General features: G+C 34.5%; 2 protein-coding genes across 5 annotated transcripts in view; one reads left to right on the top strand and one right to left on the bottom strand.

Annotated features, from left to right (window-relative positions):
• The first annotated feature begins 395 nt into the window (after positions 1-395).
• LOC121738402 (dnaJ homolog subfamily C member 22) lies at positions 396-16,101 on the top strand. 2 transcript variants are annotated; one of them, XM_042130429.1, is made up of 7 exons: positions 396-856; positions 1,693-1,840; positions 2,160-2,364; positions 3,691-3,834; positions 3,965-4,088; positions 5,450-5,698; positions 16,086-16,101. In XM_042130429.1, the coding sequence occupies exons 1-6, from the start codon at positions 539-541 to the stop codon at positions 5,681-5,683; spliced, it is 1,173 nt and encodes a 390-aa protein (XP_041986363.1). In that variant the 5' UTR covers positions 396-538; the 3' UTR covers positions 5,684-5,698; positions 16,086-16,101. The 2 variants fall into 2 exon arrangements, with proteins under 2 accessions (XP_041986363.1, XP_041986362.1); XM_042130428.1 differs by lacking the exon at positions 16,086-16,101 and having other exon boundaries at positions 5,450-6,836.
• LOC121738399 (epidermal growth factor receptor) overlaps positions 2,485-18,068 on the bottom strand; it is a 126,237-nt gene continuing 110,653 nt past the window's right edge. For 2 of the 3 annotated variants that reach the window (XM_042130419.1, XM_042130418.1), the window contains exons 4-5: positions 16,121-17,948; positions 12,530-15,079 (exon numbers count right to left, since the gene is read on the bottom strand). In XM_042130419.1, coding sequence (XP_041986353.1) covers positions 14,228-15,079; positions 16,121-17,948 — 2,680 coding nt within the window. In that variant the 3' untranslated portion in view covers positions 12,530-14,227. Of the gene's footprint in view, positions 2,496-12,529; positions 15,080-16,098; positions 17,949-18,068 lie in introns of those variants that run through there. The other variant, XM_042130420.1, reaches the window with a different exon arrangement.

Below are 18,068 nucleotides of genomic sequence, written 5' to 3'. Positions count from 1 at the left end.
ACCATGGTGCCACTATTTAATTTCTTCACTTTCTTGACAGACTATAGGATAAAGCGTTTTGCCCTAACAGGGTCGAGTAGATAGAGTAGTACTTCATTGATCACAAATAAACTTTTTAACGATGATACAATTATAGCCAGAATATTATGCACTTTATCAACGTCAAATAAATAAAATGGTATCAAACCCTAACGAAAAAAATATCCACAGCCGAACATGTAACCTTCTCCTTTTTAGAAGTCGGTTAATTATATTAAAGGAAAATCAATAATGTCTTTCGCCGAGACAGCTGGCAACAGTCTTAGGCGATGGGAAAATAGTCTAAAAAAAATTTATAGCTGTCGTGTCACTTACGTCAGACGTCAATGTCAGTTGGCATCAATTTAAATTTTTGGTACACAACATAAAGTTTGAAGAAATTTTTAAAGATATTTTGCGCTAGTAAATTCCTTGAAAACTAAAGAAAACCCTATTTTGCAAACTTGGGCTTGTGGTATAATTTGTATCACAATAACATTTTATTATAAACCCATATTAAATGTGGAATTTCTTAAATAGGGCAATTTCTAATTTTGACTACACATCAATTTCTATGATGAGTGCTAAAGTAGGCAGAATGCCTGCTAAGAAATCTGTATTTATTGCTTATTTGTGTTGGCTATTCGGTGGTATTTTTGGACTACACCATTTCTATTTACGAAGAGACAGACAGGCATTTGTTTGGTGGTCTACTCTTGGTGGGTTTGGTATTGGTTGGCTGGGGGAGATATTCCGGATTCCTCGCTACGTAAGAGATGCCAACGACGATCCACAACATATTCAAGAGCTAGTCAAGAGGATGAGTCAAAACAGGAAGGTAAATTTTTCATAATAATATTGTATCGTATTGTATCGTAAAGTGGGTCAGAATACTTTATTTACATTTTGTCCTAGTTATGACTAAAAACAGCTATTTTTATAACAAAAATGGGAAATACGCGTAGCAACGAAATATATTCTATCTATGTATATATGTATATTTATTTGGGTTCTACTATAAATTGTTTCTAACAATTCTTTTTTTTCTAGTTCTTAACATTTGTTTCTTCTTTATGATACAACTTTCCTTGAAAGGATTATGGATTTTTTGGTAAAAGGTAAATTTTATTATTTTGCTGTGATTTGGATATTGCAGTAGCATGTGTGGCATATCATACTCTCACTATTATAATAGTTTTACACTTTTTATTTAAAAATAAATCATGTCAATAGCTTTATACATTGCATAGGAAATATTATTTATCCTTAATATTACTTTAAAATTGATGATGTATTACCACATTTACATCCATTACCATGCACATATTATGTTTCATTTTATTTTACAATATTTCTAACATTTCATTCTTTCCATCCCATCACAGCAGACTTTTTGTCTTTTTTGCATAATGATACTATATCATCTAACCATAGCATATTGTATATCCTTATGCATACTTGTTCTGTCAGTTTTATTAATTATTGTTTGTGAATGTAATATCTCGGCTTATCATAAATATAACAATTGAAAGAGATTAACCTTTGTTACTTTAACCCTGACAGGTGCAAGTGATCTTCACCATTGCTTTTTGTATTGCATTAATACATTTTATATTTTTATTTTATTTATTATATATCTTTATAGTTAAATTAATAGCCATTGTTTACTTATAGCCACCATTCTCAATGAACCGTTTCACTGGGATGCTGATGGTCGGTTACTCCTGGGGTCAGATGATGATGGTTGCCGTGCCTGGTGATGAAGTGTGGGGACTAAATTTGAAGTATCTGAATTACCTGATACCTTTTGTAGCTGCACTTGGTAAGTACATTAAAGATAAGTGTGACATCATCATAATAATGGTGTATAATGTGTGTGATTTGATACATATATGGTGATATCACAACTAAACCTCGATAAAAGTGCCACATACACACAATATGATGGGAAATGAAATAAAAATAATGATAAAGTATATTTTCATATTATATTTTTTACTTTTAATGAAGTCTTGTTATTTGTAGTGGAATGTGCTACAGTATGTTGTTAATATATAGAGACTTTACTGGTACAATGATGTTGCCTTGTTTCATCTGGTTAGTATTTTGTTATTTAGTATTCAATTTATCATATTCTTCAGGTGTATGGACGGTCGGCAACATCGGACGCGAGCAAGGAGGTTTGAAGTGGCCTCTGCTAGCAGCTTATGCCGCCTACCCTGTCCGCTACTACATCTACGACGAGAGCATCTGGTTTACTATCATGGTGCTGGCTGCTGCATTGGTCTTTGATAGCTTCTCCAAGGAGTGGAGAAGAACTCCTCGAAAACACCAGCATGTTGTCAAGTAATTACCTGTTCTAAAGTCTGTATTCTTTGGCCAAGTAGTACAAGGCACTTTACATACACATACACAAAACTTAGAAGTTCCATACTACATATTACAGTATCTATTCATCCAAAGAAGTTTACAGTAGCCTTTAGGTAATACATTAAATTTTATATGATACTAGATGTCCCGCGCGGCTTCGCCCGCGTAAATTAGAAATTTTACAGAATCCGTAGGTACATTTTCCCATAAAAAATATTTCCCCCGTTTTTCCTACATTTTCCTGAGTTTCTTCTGTCGTATTAGTCTTAGAGTGATAATATAATATAACCTTCTCGATAAATGATGAGTCTTACTCGATAAATGATCTATCTAACACTGAGATAAGTTTTTAAATCGGACCTGTAGTTTCTGAGATTGACGCGTTCAAGCAAACATACTCTTCAGGTTTATAATATTAGGTAGATATAGATTTTTTTAAATTATCGCTTGACAAACTCGAGTCTCGATCTAAAAGACTATGAAATGGTATTCAATATGGTAGTGATGATGATGATGATGAAGAATGTAATTTGCATAGTAGCATATGCTTTCTGTTCTTAAAACAACGCCGAAACTCCCAAACTTGTATCTATAAAGAATCAGGAATTCTCTCAGCACCTTCCGAACCACGGTATACCAGGTATATCTCGGTGCAAAATCTTACTTGTTGGTAGCATATGCTTAGAATACTTCTCACGAAACCGAAGTCACCATATGTTTCCCTATAAGTTTTGAGGAGTTCCCTCGATTACTTATGGATCCTTCATCAGATCACCACTTTTCTGAATATAATACCAAATTGGGATGATACCCTATATACCAAAAGAAAAATTTTGAAAATCGGTTAACAAACGGCGGAGTAATCGTTGAATATAAGAAAACGAACATAACACCTCCCCCATTTTGAAAGTCGGTTAAAATTGTAGCCTATGTGTTATTTATTTAATATTTTAATCAGCACATGAATTGAATAACAAAATTTTTTTCAAATTAATCGTAGCACCATCTGTCAGGACAAACTAAAATTGAAATAGAATAATATTGAATGCGATGATAGCGCCGTCCGCCGGATCTAATGTAAAACATTCCAAAATCAACAACTCCTTATAAATAAGAAATTAATTGAAAAAACATTTTCCAGTAGACCAAACTGTAAATCTAAACCATTCTCGAATCTCCACGAACACACACAAAAAATTTCATCAAAATTGGTCCAGTCGTTTAGGAGGAGTTCAGTCACATACACACGCACACAAGAAATATATATATTAAGATTTAGGAATGTATATTATTTATTTTCAGACGCATAGCAGTATTAGGTCTCTGTGCTTGCCTGTACTTGTCCCTGTGGTGTAGTTACCTGTATTTCCATGGTACAATCACAGACAGTGAAGGTGACGAGGTACCAATCTACGAAGCCCTACATCACTTCTTTACAAGTCCTTGGTAAGTATAAATATGGCCTAAAAGTCAGTTGCCTTCATAAACTGCCATATTTCTTATTTTTGGCCTGGTCTTTCAAGCCATCATAATCCAAATACCAAATATACTTTGAACCAGCATCGTTCTTCATCAGGTGGTTGGATGTAAAGCAGTGTCTGATCGACACCTACCAATATGCTCAACACCACGGCTGGTACGAAGTGTGGAAGCAGATTATCGAGCTCTCTGACCCTCATGGCGAACAAAACGCTTTCCGGGTGAGTGTTACGCTTTATATACAGTGGGTGGCCAAATTATTATACTCAGTGTGAGTGATTTCAGTTTTTGCCCCTCTTTGAAAAACCAAAGTTTACCCAGACAATGCATGCTAAACGATTGGCGTTTGCTAAAACGCATAAAGATTGGATAGAGGAATACTGGAAGGAGGAAAACAAGTGATTTTAATTGCATTTTTTTTAATTATGAGGTTAAAGGCGTCACCTCAATATGACCCAATTGATTTACTAGGACTGTTATTCCCAGTTTGTTTACCGCAGGGGACTTGAAAACTTTTATGAAAGCTGTGTTGTTGAACGAGTGAAACCTCCTTCGTCGGTTGCGATATGGGGCGAGAGTAGCTCTAAGGGGAATGGTCGACTACATTTAGTTGAAGTAACAATGCATCAAGACCAATACCTGCGAATTTTGCAAACTCCTCTTCATCACCAGAAGGCTGAAGTTAATAATTTGGCCACCGACGGTATCTTTATTCCTTAATAACATTTAAACTTAAAAAGTTTGTTTGAATGCTCTAACCTCACGAACTACTAGACCGATTTTTAAGTAATTTAACTTACATATAGAGTAGACTACGAGGAAGAACATAGGCTACTTATCTTGTGCGAAAATGTACGGTTCCCGCAGTTTTCTTCATATACGTGAGTTAGTATTTATATTTGTGTTAGTATCTATACTTATAAATGCGTCTGTATGTCTGTTTAAGGTTAATAACTGAAGCAGTTGAACTATCTCCAAATTGGATTCGGAAATACTTTAAGCATAGAGCTAAAAACTATACGATTTTGTGCTCATAGGAAACTGTCTGTATAAAATAGCTACATAGGAAGGTGTCAATTAAAGTAATTTTACTACTAAAAGCACACATGTGAATATTTTCTGTCACCTACATTGCGTTTCTTATCTGAGAATTGAGCATGAAATATTTTTATTACTTTTTGTATGCTTATATTAAATAAAAATATGACGTGGCCTTAATATAACGAAACCACGTTTGTAACAACGCCGACATGTCTAATCGAAACCATTGCTTGGACATGAATAATATCCAACATCCTTATTCATGAACCCCTTGCTTATAAAAATATAAACACAACTAATAACTATACAAGATCTGCCCTCTGAAAACACACACATGAGAGAAAAAAAACCGAAGTGTTTAATTGGAACGCAAATCTGTTTTATCGTGCATAATTTTGCAAAGTTGAGTATTATGTCACATAATGAGCTCTAGTACTATAATTTAAAAACCCATAAAGACTGCGAACTTTGAATCCTTTCTGTAAATTTTTTCATTGATAGAGGGGTTAGTTATGTCCATACTGATAATATTCTTCTTTAGGTCCTCGGCCTCGGCCCCGAAGCTACGCAACAAGAAATCACTTCAACATGGCGTCGACTGTCCCGCGAAAATCATCCAGATAAGGTAAAAGACCAAAACCTGAGGAGAGCCGCCCAAGAAAAGTTCATGGAGATACAGCAGGCATACGAGATACTGTCCAACAGTAAACACAGGAGAAACAGAAGAAACAAGAAGGACAATACTGACTCCAAGAGTGATCATATTGAACTTTAATTATCTGTTTCTAAGGGTTTGTGACTGGAGTTTAAAAATTCACTGGCGATTTTGATTGGCCAAAAATAACCAATTGAGAACGCTATTGAAAAGACTTAACTCCTAAAAAATTCATAATCAGAACTCGCATTTGACGATTCATAAAGTTGCTTACTAGATGCATCATGCAGTTCAACAGATACAGAAATAAGGTTGATATTGATTCAATGACTCAAATTAACTTTGAATAGTCAAAATCGTGTACTTATACTTTTTCTTTAATTTTAAATTCCAGTTTTTTCTTCTCAAATTATTGTAGTTCTTTTTAATAGTGGGTAATAATTATATTTATCAAGTCATTAAAGTCGGTGATGAAAATATCGCTTCCATTTCTTTCTATTTCGTATAAGCTTAATGTAGTTTATTTATTTTTATACGATTTTAAAATGTGGTTGCACTGAAACCATTCCATATTTTAGTGTAATTTTGGTAGAGATAAGTTGTCTTAATAGCTTGTAGATTATTAGCAGAGCGAATGTATTTTTAGCATTTCTTGTGTAACTGTGTAATTACTATGCCACCGTACTTTTGACTGCCAAAGAAATGTTGAAATCCTTAAGGTGAGTGTGATTGTAACTGCGCCAGAGTCTCAGGATAAATTGCTCAAGAATTGCATATACCTATAACCTATGTCATATCACCCTTACATACATACATAGTACATACATACACTACTAATATTTTACATATTATACACTTCTGATGATATTTCATTATTACGTCTAATCTGGACCTTTTACACAACTCTTATAGATTTTTTTACCAAGCTTTCTTTTATGACTATTGACGCTGTTCTTCAGTCAACGCGACTTATTCTTGCTATTTACTATTCTGTATTTATTTATAACATCTAGCTATTATAAGGATTATTTAGAAAACTTACACAACACTTACGTGCAAAGACATCGTACAAGTCTACATTGGCAATTTGCAAGTTCTGGTTAATAAATTCTATATTTTTCTAAACTTCTTAGCTTTTAGCTAATATTATATAAGTTAGTTAGCTTTCAACTAAATGATTATTGCTAAGATATAAGTTTATGAGCTTATTTTATCTGTCACTTGAATGCATATAAAAATAATTGAAGAGTCCGGGTGCCATCGCAGTTCTCATACAAACGTAATACCAAGATAATTTTCCTATACGAGAATATTTACCATATTTGAGTTATTATTCAGCTTAAAATAGTAATTATTTCACTGCAAAATATTTACATACCAAAAAATATGAACTATTACAATGTTGTATGTAAATATTGTAATCGTTCATATTTTTGGTAAGTATGTATTATCAGAGAAGTTGATTCCTATACAAATCGGGAACCTAAGAAGTTAGGTTCCGTTAAGTCAAACCCAGCTGACAGATCACAATTAACATTGAATTGACATATTCGACCAAATAACATTGGTCTGTCAATTGCAAGGAATCAACTTCCTCGATGGTATATATTCACTGCAAAATATTTACATACAAAAATATGAACGATTAAAATATTTACATACAAAATTGTAATCGTTGATATTTTTTTTGTATGCAAATATTTTGCAGTGAATTTTTGTACAGGAACCTAGGTAATTATCTACTATCTTAAGCTGAATAATAACTCGAATATGGTAAATATTCTCGTATGGGAAATTATCTTGGTATTACGTTTGTATGAGAATAGCGATGGCACCCGGACTCTTAAGTCAGGCAAATGATTGTCTGGATTTTTTCTTGGCATAATAGTGTTGTTATATTTACTTAATGATACTTATTTAAGATTTTAAGGCATTGCTCAGTTTTTTGCATTTAACATGCCAAATGTTAATTTTAAAACTTATATAATATTATTTTATTTAGATAATATTGTCATCAATGCTATTTTTGAATTCTTTTTAGAATTATAATTTATTATTATTAAGTATTTTACTGGAATCTCGTAAACGTAACGAAATCTGTCCAAATATGGTATTTTATATGTATTTTAAATTTTAATTATAATTAAGATATTTGAATTTATAAAGATGAATAAATTTTATTGAATAAAATGTATCTTGCTTTTATTTTTAGTATGTATGAGTTACTCAAGTATTATATGTTTATATTCGTTATTTCAAATATTTCGGGTGGGTTGGACCAAATTACTTTAACAGCTATAACTGTAACTTTAACTATAATGCAAAATGTCAAATTTTTGGTTAAAGTCAATAATGGACGCCATATTTAACGATAACCTTGAGCTCGACAAGGCTTTAAATAAACGTGGCGGAAAAAGGAACTAACATCATCATACAAAAACGCCATTTTTGACAGTTCTCCTTTACCAGCAGCGACCCCGCCCACGTTCATTTAAAGCCTTGTCGGACCAGCTGTCATCTGTCAATCTGTTGTTTTTGGCCTTCTTGAGACTATATTCTGTTAGTGTTCATACTTTAACAATCGTAACAAGTCTCGGTTTGGCCCTGGTAACAAGTATGTTCAGCCCAAGGGCGAATCCAGGGGGGGGAGGGGTCATGGGGGTTATGCCCCCCCCCCCCCCCCTCCCCCTGGGCTGAGTCCAGGTCTTAAGTGAACCACTAAGTAAAATTGTTAAACATACTGATTTTATATATTTTTAAGATTTTATTTAAGTACTTACTTATGTACTTTCAAATTTCAATATTTAATTAATTTAATATACCTACCTAATACTTTGTTTGACGGCAAACGCATGACTCGGGATCGATGATGACCCCCTGGCGCCAAAGCTGGATCCGCCCTTGGTTCAGCCTCCAACTCTTTGGTCCGCTACAACGTTTTTTCAGGTATGAGAAACAAAATATGTTGCCTGACTGTCGGACTCTAAAGAAAGCCCCACTTTTTCTAGTTATAACTATAAGTTGATTTGGAAATAATTCTATCAGCTTTTGTACTTTTATGAAGCATTAACGTAAGGGGCTACCGCGTGGGGATTTGCAACCAAAGACGCTAGTGTTGCGTGAGATCTAAATAAAAATCGCCCAAGTGCGAGTTGGACTCGCGCACGTAGGGTTTCGGGATTCCGTACCATTATAGAGCAAAAATAGTAAAAAATGTGTTTTTTGTATGGGAGCTCCTCTTAATTAATAATTTTATTTAAATTTTATTATTATTTATATGGGTGATTCTACAAAAAGTGGGTAACTCGCTGTCACCATTCAATATAATATTAAATCACATTATATTTTAAGGATTTTATACTTAATTTTAAAAGTATGTAATCTCCTTTAATTGGTCACTCAATTTCAGGTACGTAATTTAATTAGAAATTGTATAAAATTATAAGAGTATGCTCAAAACGTCAGTTCTTTGGCCTGTCACAAACCCAAAAACGTTCATTTAAGAGACTGTACATCAGATTCTACGATTAATTTCAGAAAACTCGATATACAATTACAATCTTTAATGAACGTAATAACGAGTTTCAGGACTGTATATGTATGTGTGTGAATGTATTTAAAAAAGACAGGAAACTTTGTCATAGGTTTCATTCGTCAGTCCTTTGTGTAACTTTCAAATGCGAACATTTTCACAAAAAAACACGTATACATGGTCAAATACCTATTAATTATGTTTAGTTGGTAATATTGTCAGCTAAGAACTGCAGCATTTCTTTGCCACTATTACAGTATGAGTGCTAGCTCGTCGGATATGACATAATCTTGCGCAGGGCCAGTCAAAATCTCAGTACTGTGGGTAAGTCGTTAATTCCTTATAAATCTTAATTTTATTTTGATTTCTATACTGTTTACTATGATTAGTAAAAATTTAATATATCGATATTAGAAAATACGGAAAGAAACATTAATTTTAATTATAACCTTAAATTTATGTCGAAATCATCAGTCCTTTGCCTGAAATCGTGCCAACGGACTGACATGTTGCCAGAGTACCGATGTTTTTTTCTTTAAGATCACTTTTATCCATAGACATAATATATACCTTTTATCACAACAATTAAGGTGTGTTAACCATTTGTTTATTTATTTTAGTGTAAAACATAATGTCGCCTACCACAAAAGACAGATTTGACCGAAGGATAGTATATTAAATAAGAAAAGAGAAGCTGAAAAGACTTTCTTGTCGAGAATCAAACTACCTCTTCAAATAAGCTGAATTAGCAAAGAAAAACATAGATTACAAAATGTACTTAAGAAAAGGATAAAGGGCAAAGAAAAAAATGTTAAAGAAACCTCGAAAGCAAACGGTTAACTTAAAAAAAATAGGTCAAGTGCGAGTCAGTCTCCAGCACGAAGCCCTCGTGCCATAAAATGGCTATTTTCGTATGAGAGCTCCCTTTAAGTGTTTATTTTATTTTTATTAAGTATCTACTATTAAAGAAGAAAAAAAAAAGTATTTTGTGAACATTTCAATTGCCCACCTGGTGCCATTATTGACATTGAGTTAAAAGGACAAAAAAGTATATTATTTGTATAGGAGACCCCTTAAATATTTATGTTGTTATAATTTTATTGCTTATTATTAAAGTAAGAACAAAATTGAGTATTTCTAGAGTATATAAAAGTACCTGGTTGCATTATTGACATCGAGCAAAAAAGGGCACAAAAATCAAGTTTCTTGTATGGGAGACCTCTTAAATATTTATTTTGTTATTATTTTTATATTTTCGTTATAGCTGCAACACAATTATACTTTATTTGTGTAAATAAAAACTATCTAGCCATCGCTGTTCTTGAGAGACAGCCTGGTGACAGACAAATAGATAGACAGATGGACGTACTGACGGACAGATGGACAAAAACGAAAACTTTAATTCTGTTGTTTGTTGATATTAATTATTAATGTATACTGTTAAGTAAAAGTACATAAAAGTAAGAAAAAATGTTAATTACAATTGTCAAAATTCTTATAAAGGTGTGATAGTGTTTTCCCCGCATTATCACAAAATATTTTTCGATATTTAACTTACTAAGAACTTGATACATTAAAATAATTAAAGTGATATAATTATAGTTTATAAGCGTTTAATAAATGCCACAAATGTCATATATTTCTAATACCTATGTTTGCTTTATATATCAGTACTGTGTCACCTTCGTCAGGACTCTGGCAGTCAAATTCAGAAAAATCGAAATATTTTAAAAAATACTCTAAAAATGACTGTCCCGATTTGCAACAATATATTCATTATATTACCCATCTTTTAAACCCAAAGCTGTCTAAATTTATCATAAAAACTACAGTAAACAAAATATCCCTAAAAGTTACCCAATTTTTGTAGAACCACCCATATAAGAGGATGTGACACAGGTCACATACCGAGCGCGCCAACAACAGCACCAACCAAAATACTGCTGAATGTCCCATACTCAGGAGACAGATTGTAGTAAACAAAGAATTAAAAAAATAAATAATTATTATTTATTAAAGTATAAATAAAATCAATTCCATGATGACAAAATATGTAAGTGCTAATATGTTGTCATCATTGATACCGAGCAAAAAATGTTTGAAAAATCATGTTTGTTGTATGGGAGCCCCCCTTAAATATTTAATTTATTTTGTTTTTAGTATTTTTTGTTATAGCGGCAACAGAAATACATAATTTGTGAAAATTACCGTTCTTGAGTTACAGCCTGGAGACAAAGGGACAGACATCGAAGTCTTAGTAATAGGATCCCGTTTATACCCTTTGGGTACAGAACCCTAAAAATTATATTACTATACTTCGGACCTTAGTCGATAGTTGCGCCAAAGTAGTCCGTAGTACCTTAAGCCAAAGTAGTCCGTAGTACCTTAAGCAATAATCGGCCAAGTGCGAGTCGGACTCGCGCACGAAGGGTTCCGTTCCGGTATAGAGCAAAAGTAGACAAAAATTGTGTTTTTTGTATGAGAGCCCTCCTTAAATGTTTACTTTTATTTCATTTTATTATTATTTATTAAACAATGTAATTAAGTTTTTTGTGAAAATTTCAAGTGCTTAGCTGTTACCATCATTGATTACGAGCTAAAAAGGCCAAATAAATCACGTTTCTTGTATGGGTATTTCTTGTATACTAAATATAAAATAAAGTTAATATTAAATATTAACTTTATTTTATTTTTAGTATTTGTTGTTATAGCGGTAACAGATATACTCGTACATAATCTGTGAAAATTTCAGAAGTCTAGCTATAGCGGTTCTTGAGTTGCAGCCTGGAGACAGACAGACAGACATACAGACAGACAGACAGACAGACGGACAGACAACGAAGTCATAGTAATAGGGTCCCGTTTTTACCCTTTGGGTACGGAACCCTAAAAAGCAGCAGCCGATGAGAAGTCCCCCGTTGGCTCTACAGCTGGCATGCTGCTTTGAATAGCCAGGTTCTTTTGGCAATTATTGTATTTGGCTACCCGATACCCTGTAGTATACCCGGGTTCCGTACCATAAAATGGCAATTTTATATATGGGAGCCCCAATTAAATATTTATTTTATTTTAATCTTAGTATTAATATGAACGTAGGAATACCACTGATTATTTCGTGACGTGTTTTTCTGTTGCCATTATTCATACCGAGCAAAAATGTGCAAAAAAAATGTATTAAAGTTGTACGGGAGTCTTGTTTTTGTATTTTTGTTACAGCCTGGAGAGTGGAGACATAGGTACCTACTATCATAGAAGCTGATTCATATTTCATAGGCAGCCGACAGATCACGATCATTTAATTGACATAATATTATATCACATATTTCGACCAAAACGTAGGTCCGTCAACTGCCTATGATTTATGAATCATATTTCTTCGATGGTACATGAACAGACCTCGAAGTTAAGGACTAAGGATAAATCAAACACGACTTAAAAATAATAAAATAACTTTATTTGCATTTATTAAGGTAAGTATACCTATATCATTCCATCACATTTATATCTACATTTATTACAAATATTGTTAGTTCTAATGTGGTTCTAATGTACATTGTCATTAGTGTCTTTATTGCTTGCATATCGGTAGGTAAAAGTTGCATTATATCGTTTCATAAAAACTAGTATAACTATAAAATGCGGTTTGTAATTTTCTTATTAAGTATATAATATTTATTTAATGTTGTATCTAAAACTCTGAAATATGTCTTACGATTTTTATGCTACTTCAACTTTAGTTAAGTAATTTCCAAATTCCAGTTTCCTCGTTTAAAAGTATCATGTAGGTACTTAGAAATATACACAGGGCCAGACTGAAGTAGTGTGAAGCGTCAATAGATATTATTAAATTAGGCATACCGCATACCCATTTCAACCAAAAAGTCAGTTTGCTAAAACTTATTTGAAAACTAAAAAGAAAAGAAAGGTAAATAATGAAATAATTAAGTCAAACTTATAATATCGTTCAGTTCTTTCATTGCTTTTTAATGCTTAATTTATTTACACACTTTATTGATAAAAAAAATATTGGCAACATTAGCTAATTTTATCTGTTGCAATCTACATTGCAATACATACTTGCATGCGATATTTTTGACGACTTTCAAAGGGGCATGTGTTTATACGGGTAAGTAAGGTTTGTGGACTATTTTGTCAGCCAAACAGTAATTCATAAAATAAAAATGATTCAGAATTTATTTTATTAAATAATAGTTACATACTTTAAAATATTTTGTACGTATTCCCTATTTACAGGTTGATTTTGGAATGGCACATACATATATTGCTGCAGCAATGCAGCTACTTATTTAACATGCCCTTAGGTATAAAATACTCTTAAATTCCTAGTATTTACAATACAAATGGCAGACGTGGTCTTGGTCGATACTCTATAATAAGGTATCATAAAGTTTATTTGAATTTCATAACTTTGAGCGTTATTGTGCTTGATAATTTATTTACAGACTTAAATTAATTCTGTATTGAATACAGTCACTGGATCATAACAAAATCATTGTATTAAATCAACGACATTGATCAGAGGCAAGATCAGTCAAAAAGATCTTTACATGGATTAGACAAATTGGCAAGAAATAATCGTACCAGAAAATGAATCGGAGCAATGTTCCTATGTTCATTGATTTAAGCTGCAATAATATTTTATAACATATCTACTCCTATTATTGTCATTAATAAAAATTGTTTTGTTAAGAATCCCGTAAACTTAGTGCTCGTACCTAATACATAATGACACAGAATACTAGATAATAAGAAACTATTGAAGGTAGATATATTATAATTGAACGCATAATGTAACTATCATCTAAATATCACAGTTTAACATTAAAATTATATTTTGTAATGTCTTTAAAAACAATCATAGTATTTCTTAACCTACATTAATAAATATACTTTGTGAAGGAAATCTTAAGTCTCCTAGTTTTATACAAGTCGTAACAGATTTTTCTTTACAAAAAATAATTAAGTAGAAGATAACAAACTGGTTCTTGACTATAATAAACTTAGTTAATGTTCGTCAACAAGCTAACACTAGCCATCTTTGAATGGCACGGGGGCGCATCTGCGCAGTAAAGTCATTTGTAAGAGATCAGTCTAAAGAACTCCACTAACACTCACACCGTCGTTTCGTTTCGACGCAAAGGCTGAAGTTCTCGTTGTAAGTCGTTATAGTATTCGTGGTCAGACATTGACTCCTCTTCCACCGACTTCTGGGGCAAATATTTGCTGGGACCTGGTCTAGGAGTGGAATCACTGCCGCTGCCTTCGCTGACGCACAGGGACTCCAATGGCACAGGCTCGGTCGGTATGCCGAGCGTTTGCGCCGGCATACTCTGATCGGACATCAAGTACTCAGGGTTATCCACGCATCTCTTCGACGCCACGTACCCGCTGTAGCGAATGTCTTTTATCTCCTGCCCCTCCCCATTTTCTCCTATTAAGTCCATGTATGTGGAGGCATTCTGGTTGTGCTGCGGCGACGGCATTAGATAGTCGTCCTCGTCCAGTGGCAAGTTGAGTTTTAGGTTGCCTACCTGAGCTTCTTTGACCTTGGACATGCTATCGAATTTGTTTTCTATGCCGTCCTTCGTTTTCATAGGATCACTACAGTATCTCGAACTCGAACTGTCCGATGCACACACACCATTATTATAGTAATGTCTTAATTCTGTGTCATCGGGATTCGCAGAGTTGTTGTACCGTAGAAGGTCCTGATCCCAAGTCTCCGGTCGGTTGGAATTCTCGCCCGCGGCATTTTCCGGTGCGCTAACGTTGTTAGCCCACGAAGATGAAGTACACGGTTTTAAGGAATTAGTTTGTGTGTCTACTCCAGTATTTAAACCTGAATTTGTAGTTGCAGTCGGGGATATTGCTTTGAACTTTGGTTGCAGGTATTCATCGGCTTCCACTAATGGTTCGGGACCATCCATTGCCGATGAAAGGTTTCTTATCAATTCCTTTTCATCCTGAAATTAGAAACAAAAAATTGAAACCTAGTTATGTAATATGTGCTTATTTTAAAATGTCATTTATTGAAATCAATTAAGGTGCCGATTGGCAGCGGGCGACATGAAGCAACCGCAGACGACGTGTCGCAGCGACACTACTGGTTTGTATGTATTTCTATGAAATACTCTCCGCAGCTAGCGACATGAAGCTAGCAACACTAAGAATTCATAGAAATACATAGAAACTAGTGTCGCGACGACACGTCATCATAGCTGGGCACCGTTAATCAAATAGTTAACTTCGTTAATTGTTAATCCGTTAAGAAAAATGTTAGCTTCGTTAAACGTTAAAGAGTTACATTTCGGACGAATTAACGCAAGTTAACGTTGATCGTTAATCTGTAATAATATGGCCTCGATATGTGTAATAATATGACCTTGTTGTAACTGATATCATTGCGTTAGTGTATATACAAAACCTGTTGGTTTAAGGTTTTGGAAGTTAACAGGTTAGGGACAAAACAAAATACTTCTATAATTATTGTATTCTACCCAACTAAATTATGCTGCACTCTTTTTTATCAACATGCAAATGATTTATAATAACAATAAACAAATCACTCTCTCTCTATAAGCACCGGCGCTGAGTAATGGAATGATAAAACGAAACAAATCTCTTCTCACTCGCATGCGCCTGAAAATGTATCTAGTATTGTTTTTGTTTCGTCTGAACCTGTTTTCGCGCCGCGCCGCGCCTCGGTGCCGTGCGGTAAATAGTATGCATTGAATTAACGATTAACGGACTTCTGCATATTAACGGAAGTCAACGAGTCCGTTAATATTTCAAAAAGTTAACTTAAAAGTTAATCCGTTAATCAAAATGTTAACTTCGTTAATTAACGATTAACAGATTAACGAGTTAATGCCCAGCTATGCACGTCATCTGCTGCAACTTCATGTGGCCGGCTTCTAACTTGGTACAAGTAAAGACTTAAGAAAGCACTTTACAATATTATTTTTGAAAAAAGTTAATATACCTATTATTTATATCGATCTTACCTGTGTAGAATAGGATGGCAGTCTCATGAACTTGTCTCCAGGAATCACGAGATATCTTCCAGGATCTCTCGCCATTTCAGCGAACGTATCAGCTAGCTGTTTAAACGTTGGTCTACTATCAGCATCCAACATCCAACAAGACACCATCACACAATAAATGTCTAGTGTACATATACTAGGCTGAGGTAATTTTAATCCATTCTCAATGAGTTCGGGAACGTTTCTGGCCGAAATATTAGCATACGGCCTATTTCCATAGGTCAATATCTCCCATATTGTTACACCGAATGCCCATACATCACTTTTGTGAGTGAATATTCTATGTTGAACACATTCCAACGCTAACCACTTTATGGGCATCTTACCACCCGCAGCTTTGTACTCGTCTTCATTAATATCTAATAGTTTTGCCAAACCGAAGTCAGTTATTTTGACACAATTTGGTGTCTGTACTAATACATTTCGAGCAGCTAAATCTCTATGAACGAGCCTCTTTTCTTCTAGGTATGCCATACCTCGGGCTATTTGAGTGCACCAATTTAAGAATGCTTTCGATCCAATTTTCTCCTTGTGTGTCCTTACGTAATCTAATAAGCATCCCAGTGGCATCAGTTGCGTAATTAGCATCATTTGGTTAGTCATACACACAGCAAGGAGTTGAAGAAGATTTGGATGCTCGACGCTGGCCATTATGTATGCTTCCTCAAGGAATTCCTTGCTGGTGTTAGCTCCAGTTCCTTCTTTGAGAACTTTGATTGCCACCGGAATTTTCACATTTTCTCCTTCAGGTACCCACACACCTTTATACACTTTACCGAAAGCACCATACCCAAGCATACCACCTCTTCGAAGTTCAGCTTCTTTAACTATTCGCAATTTTGCTAAATTCGGTTTTACGTTAGTCGGCCTGAGAGGTTCATTGTCTTCGCAACCGGTGAGAACCATGGTCATTTTTACAGCTTCTTTCTTAGCTTTGGCTCTTTGGCGACACGCGTAGCCAATTATTCCTAAAATTACTATCAAAATGAATGCTAGTACTAGTATTATAACTAGGACTGTCGGAATTTTGGCCGTGGCCATATTTGGAATACTGCTTGCTAAAGCTGAACAATACGGTTCTTCTATTGGATTCTGTAAAAGCTCATCAAAGTATATTTTGTGTGGCATATCTTCTGGGCATGTTGCTGTACAGTTAAACGTTTTTGAGTTTGAGTCGGGATAGTATATTTTTAAGGCGTTACATTTTATACAATCTGTCGAGGCAGGGCCGGTGCAACCGCGACATTCATGATGGCATGGTGTACAAACACGGTTTACTTTATCGGTGAAGTATTCACTTGGACATTCGTCTTGACACTGATCTCCTCTCATAAAGCCGTTGCAGACTTCACAGACTTGTCTGTGTATTCCAAAACCAGAGCACTTGATACAAAGTGGGTGACACTTTCGACAAGCGACTTTTACTTTTCCTTCCAGGGGCTTGACGTTTCCAACCCACTCGTTGTAATATCCATCCGGACACAGTTCGAATTCTCCTAAACAGCTTTCGACGGTTGCTTCTACACTTATTATAGCTTTTCTACAGGAGTTGCAGCCTCCCTCTCCGACAGTATTTGCCGGGCCAGTGCAGCCATTGAAGCAGTTCTGGTGACAAGGCTCACAAGTGCCATTTTCTGATACGTATCTTGCTTCAGGACATTCTGTCACACAATACGGACCATCTCGAACGTGTTTACATTTAGTGCAGTTAGCTCTACTCGGCCCTGTGCAGCCATCCAGGCATTCGGAATGACACTGCTTGCACGTCTTCGGTCCAGCCTTGTATAAACTGGAAACAGAAATAAGCTTTAGTTAGACCTACGTCATCTAAATATAAAATGAAAAAATGCAATATTTAATGTCACTAAAATTTAATTAACAGTAAATTTAAAAATTCGCAAAGCAATAT

This window comes from Aricia agestis, chromosome Z, assembly GCF_905147365.1.
Source record: "Aricia agestis chromosome Z, ilAriAges1.1, whole genome shotgun sequence".
NCBI classification, from domain to species: Eukaryota; Metazoa; Arthropoda; class Insecta; order Lepidoptera; family Lycaenidae; genus Aricia; species Aricia agestis.
This window is presented reverse-complemented; position numbering and strand designations above follow the sequence as displayed.

Coding starts and splice junctions, on each gene's coding strand:
- LOC121738402 (XM_042130429.1), top strand. CDS start 539: ATGTGGAATTTCTTAAATAGGGCAATTTCTAATTTTGACTACACATCA. Junction 857..1,692: donor GGATGAGTCAAAACAGGAAG/GTAAATTTTTCA, acceptor GTTTACTTATAG/CCACCATTCTCAATGAACCG. Junction 2,365..3,690: donor AAACACCAGCATGTTGTCAA/GTAATTACCTGT, acceptor ATTTATTTTCAG/ACGCATAGCAGTATTAGGTC.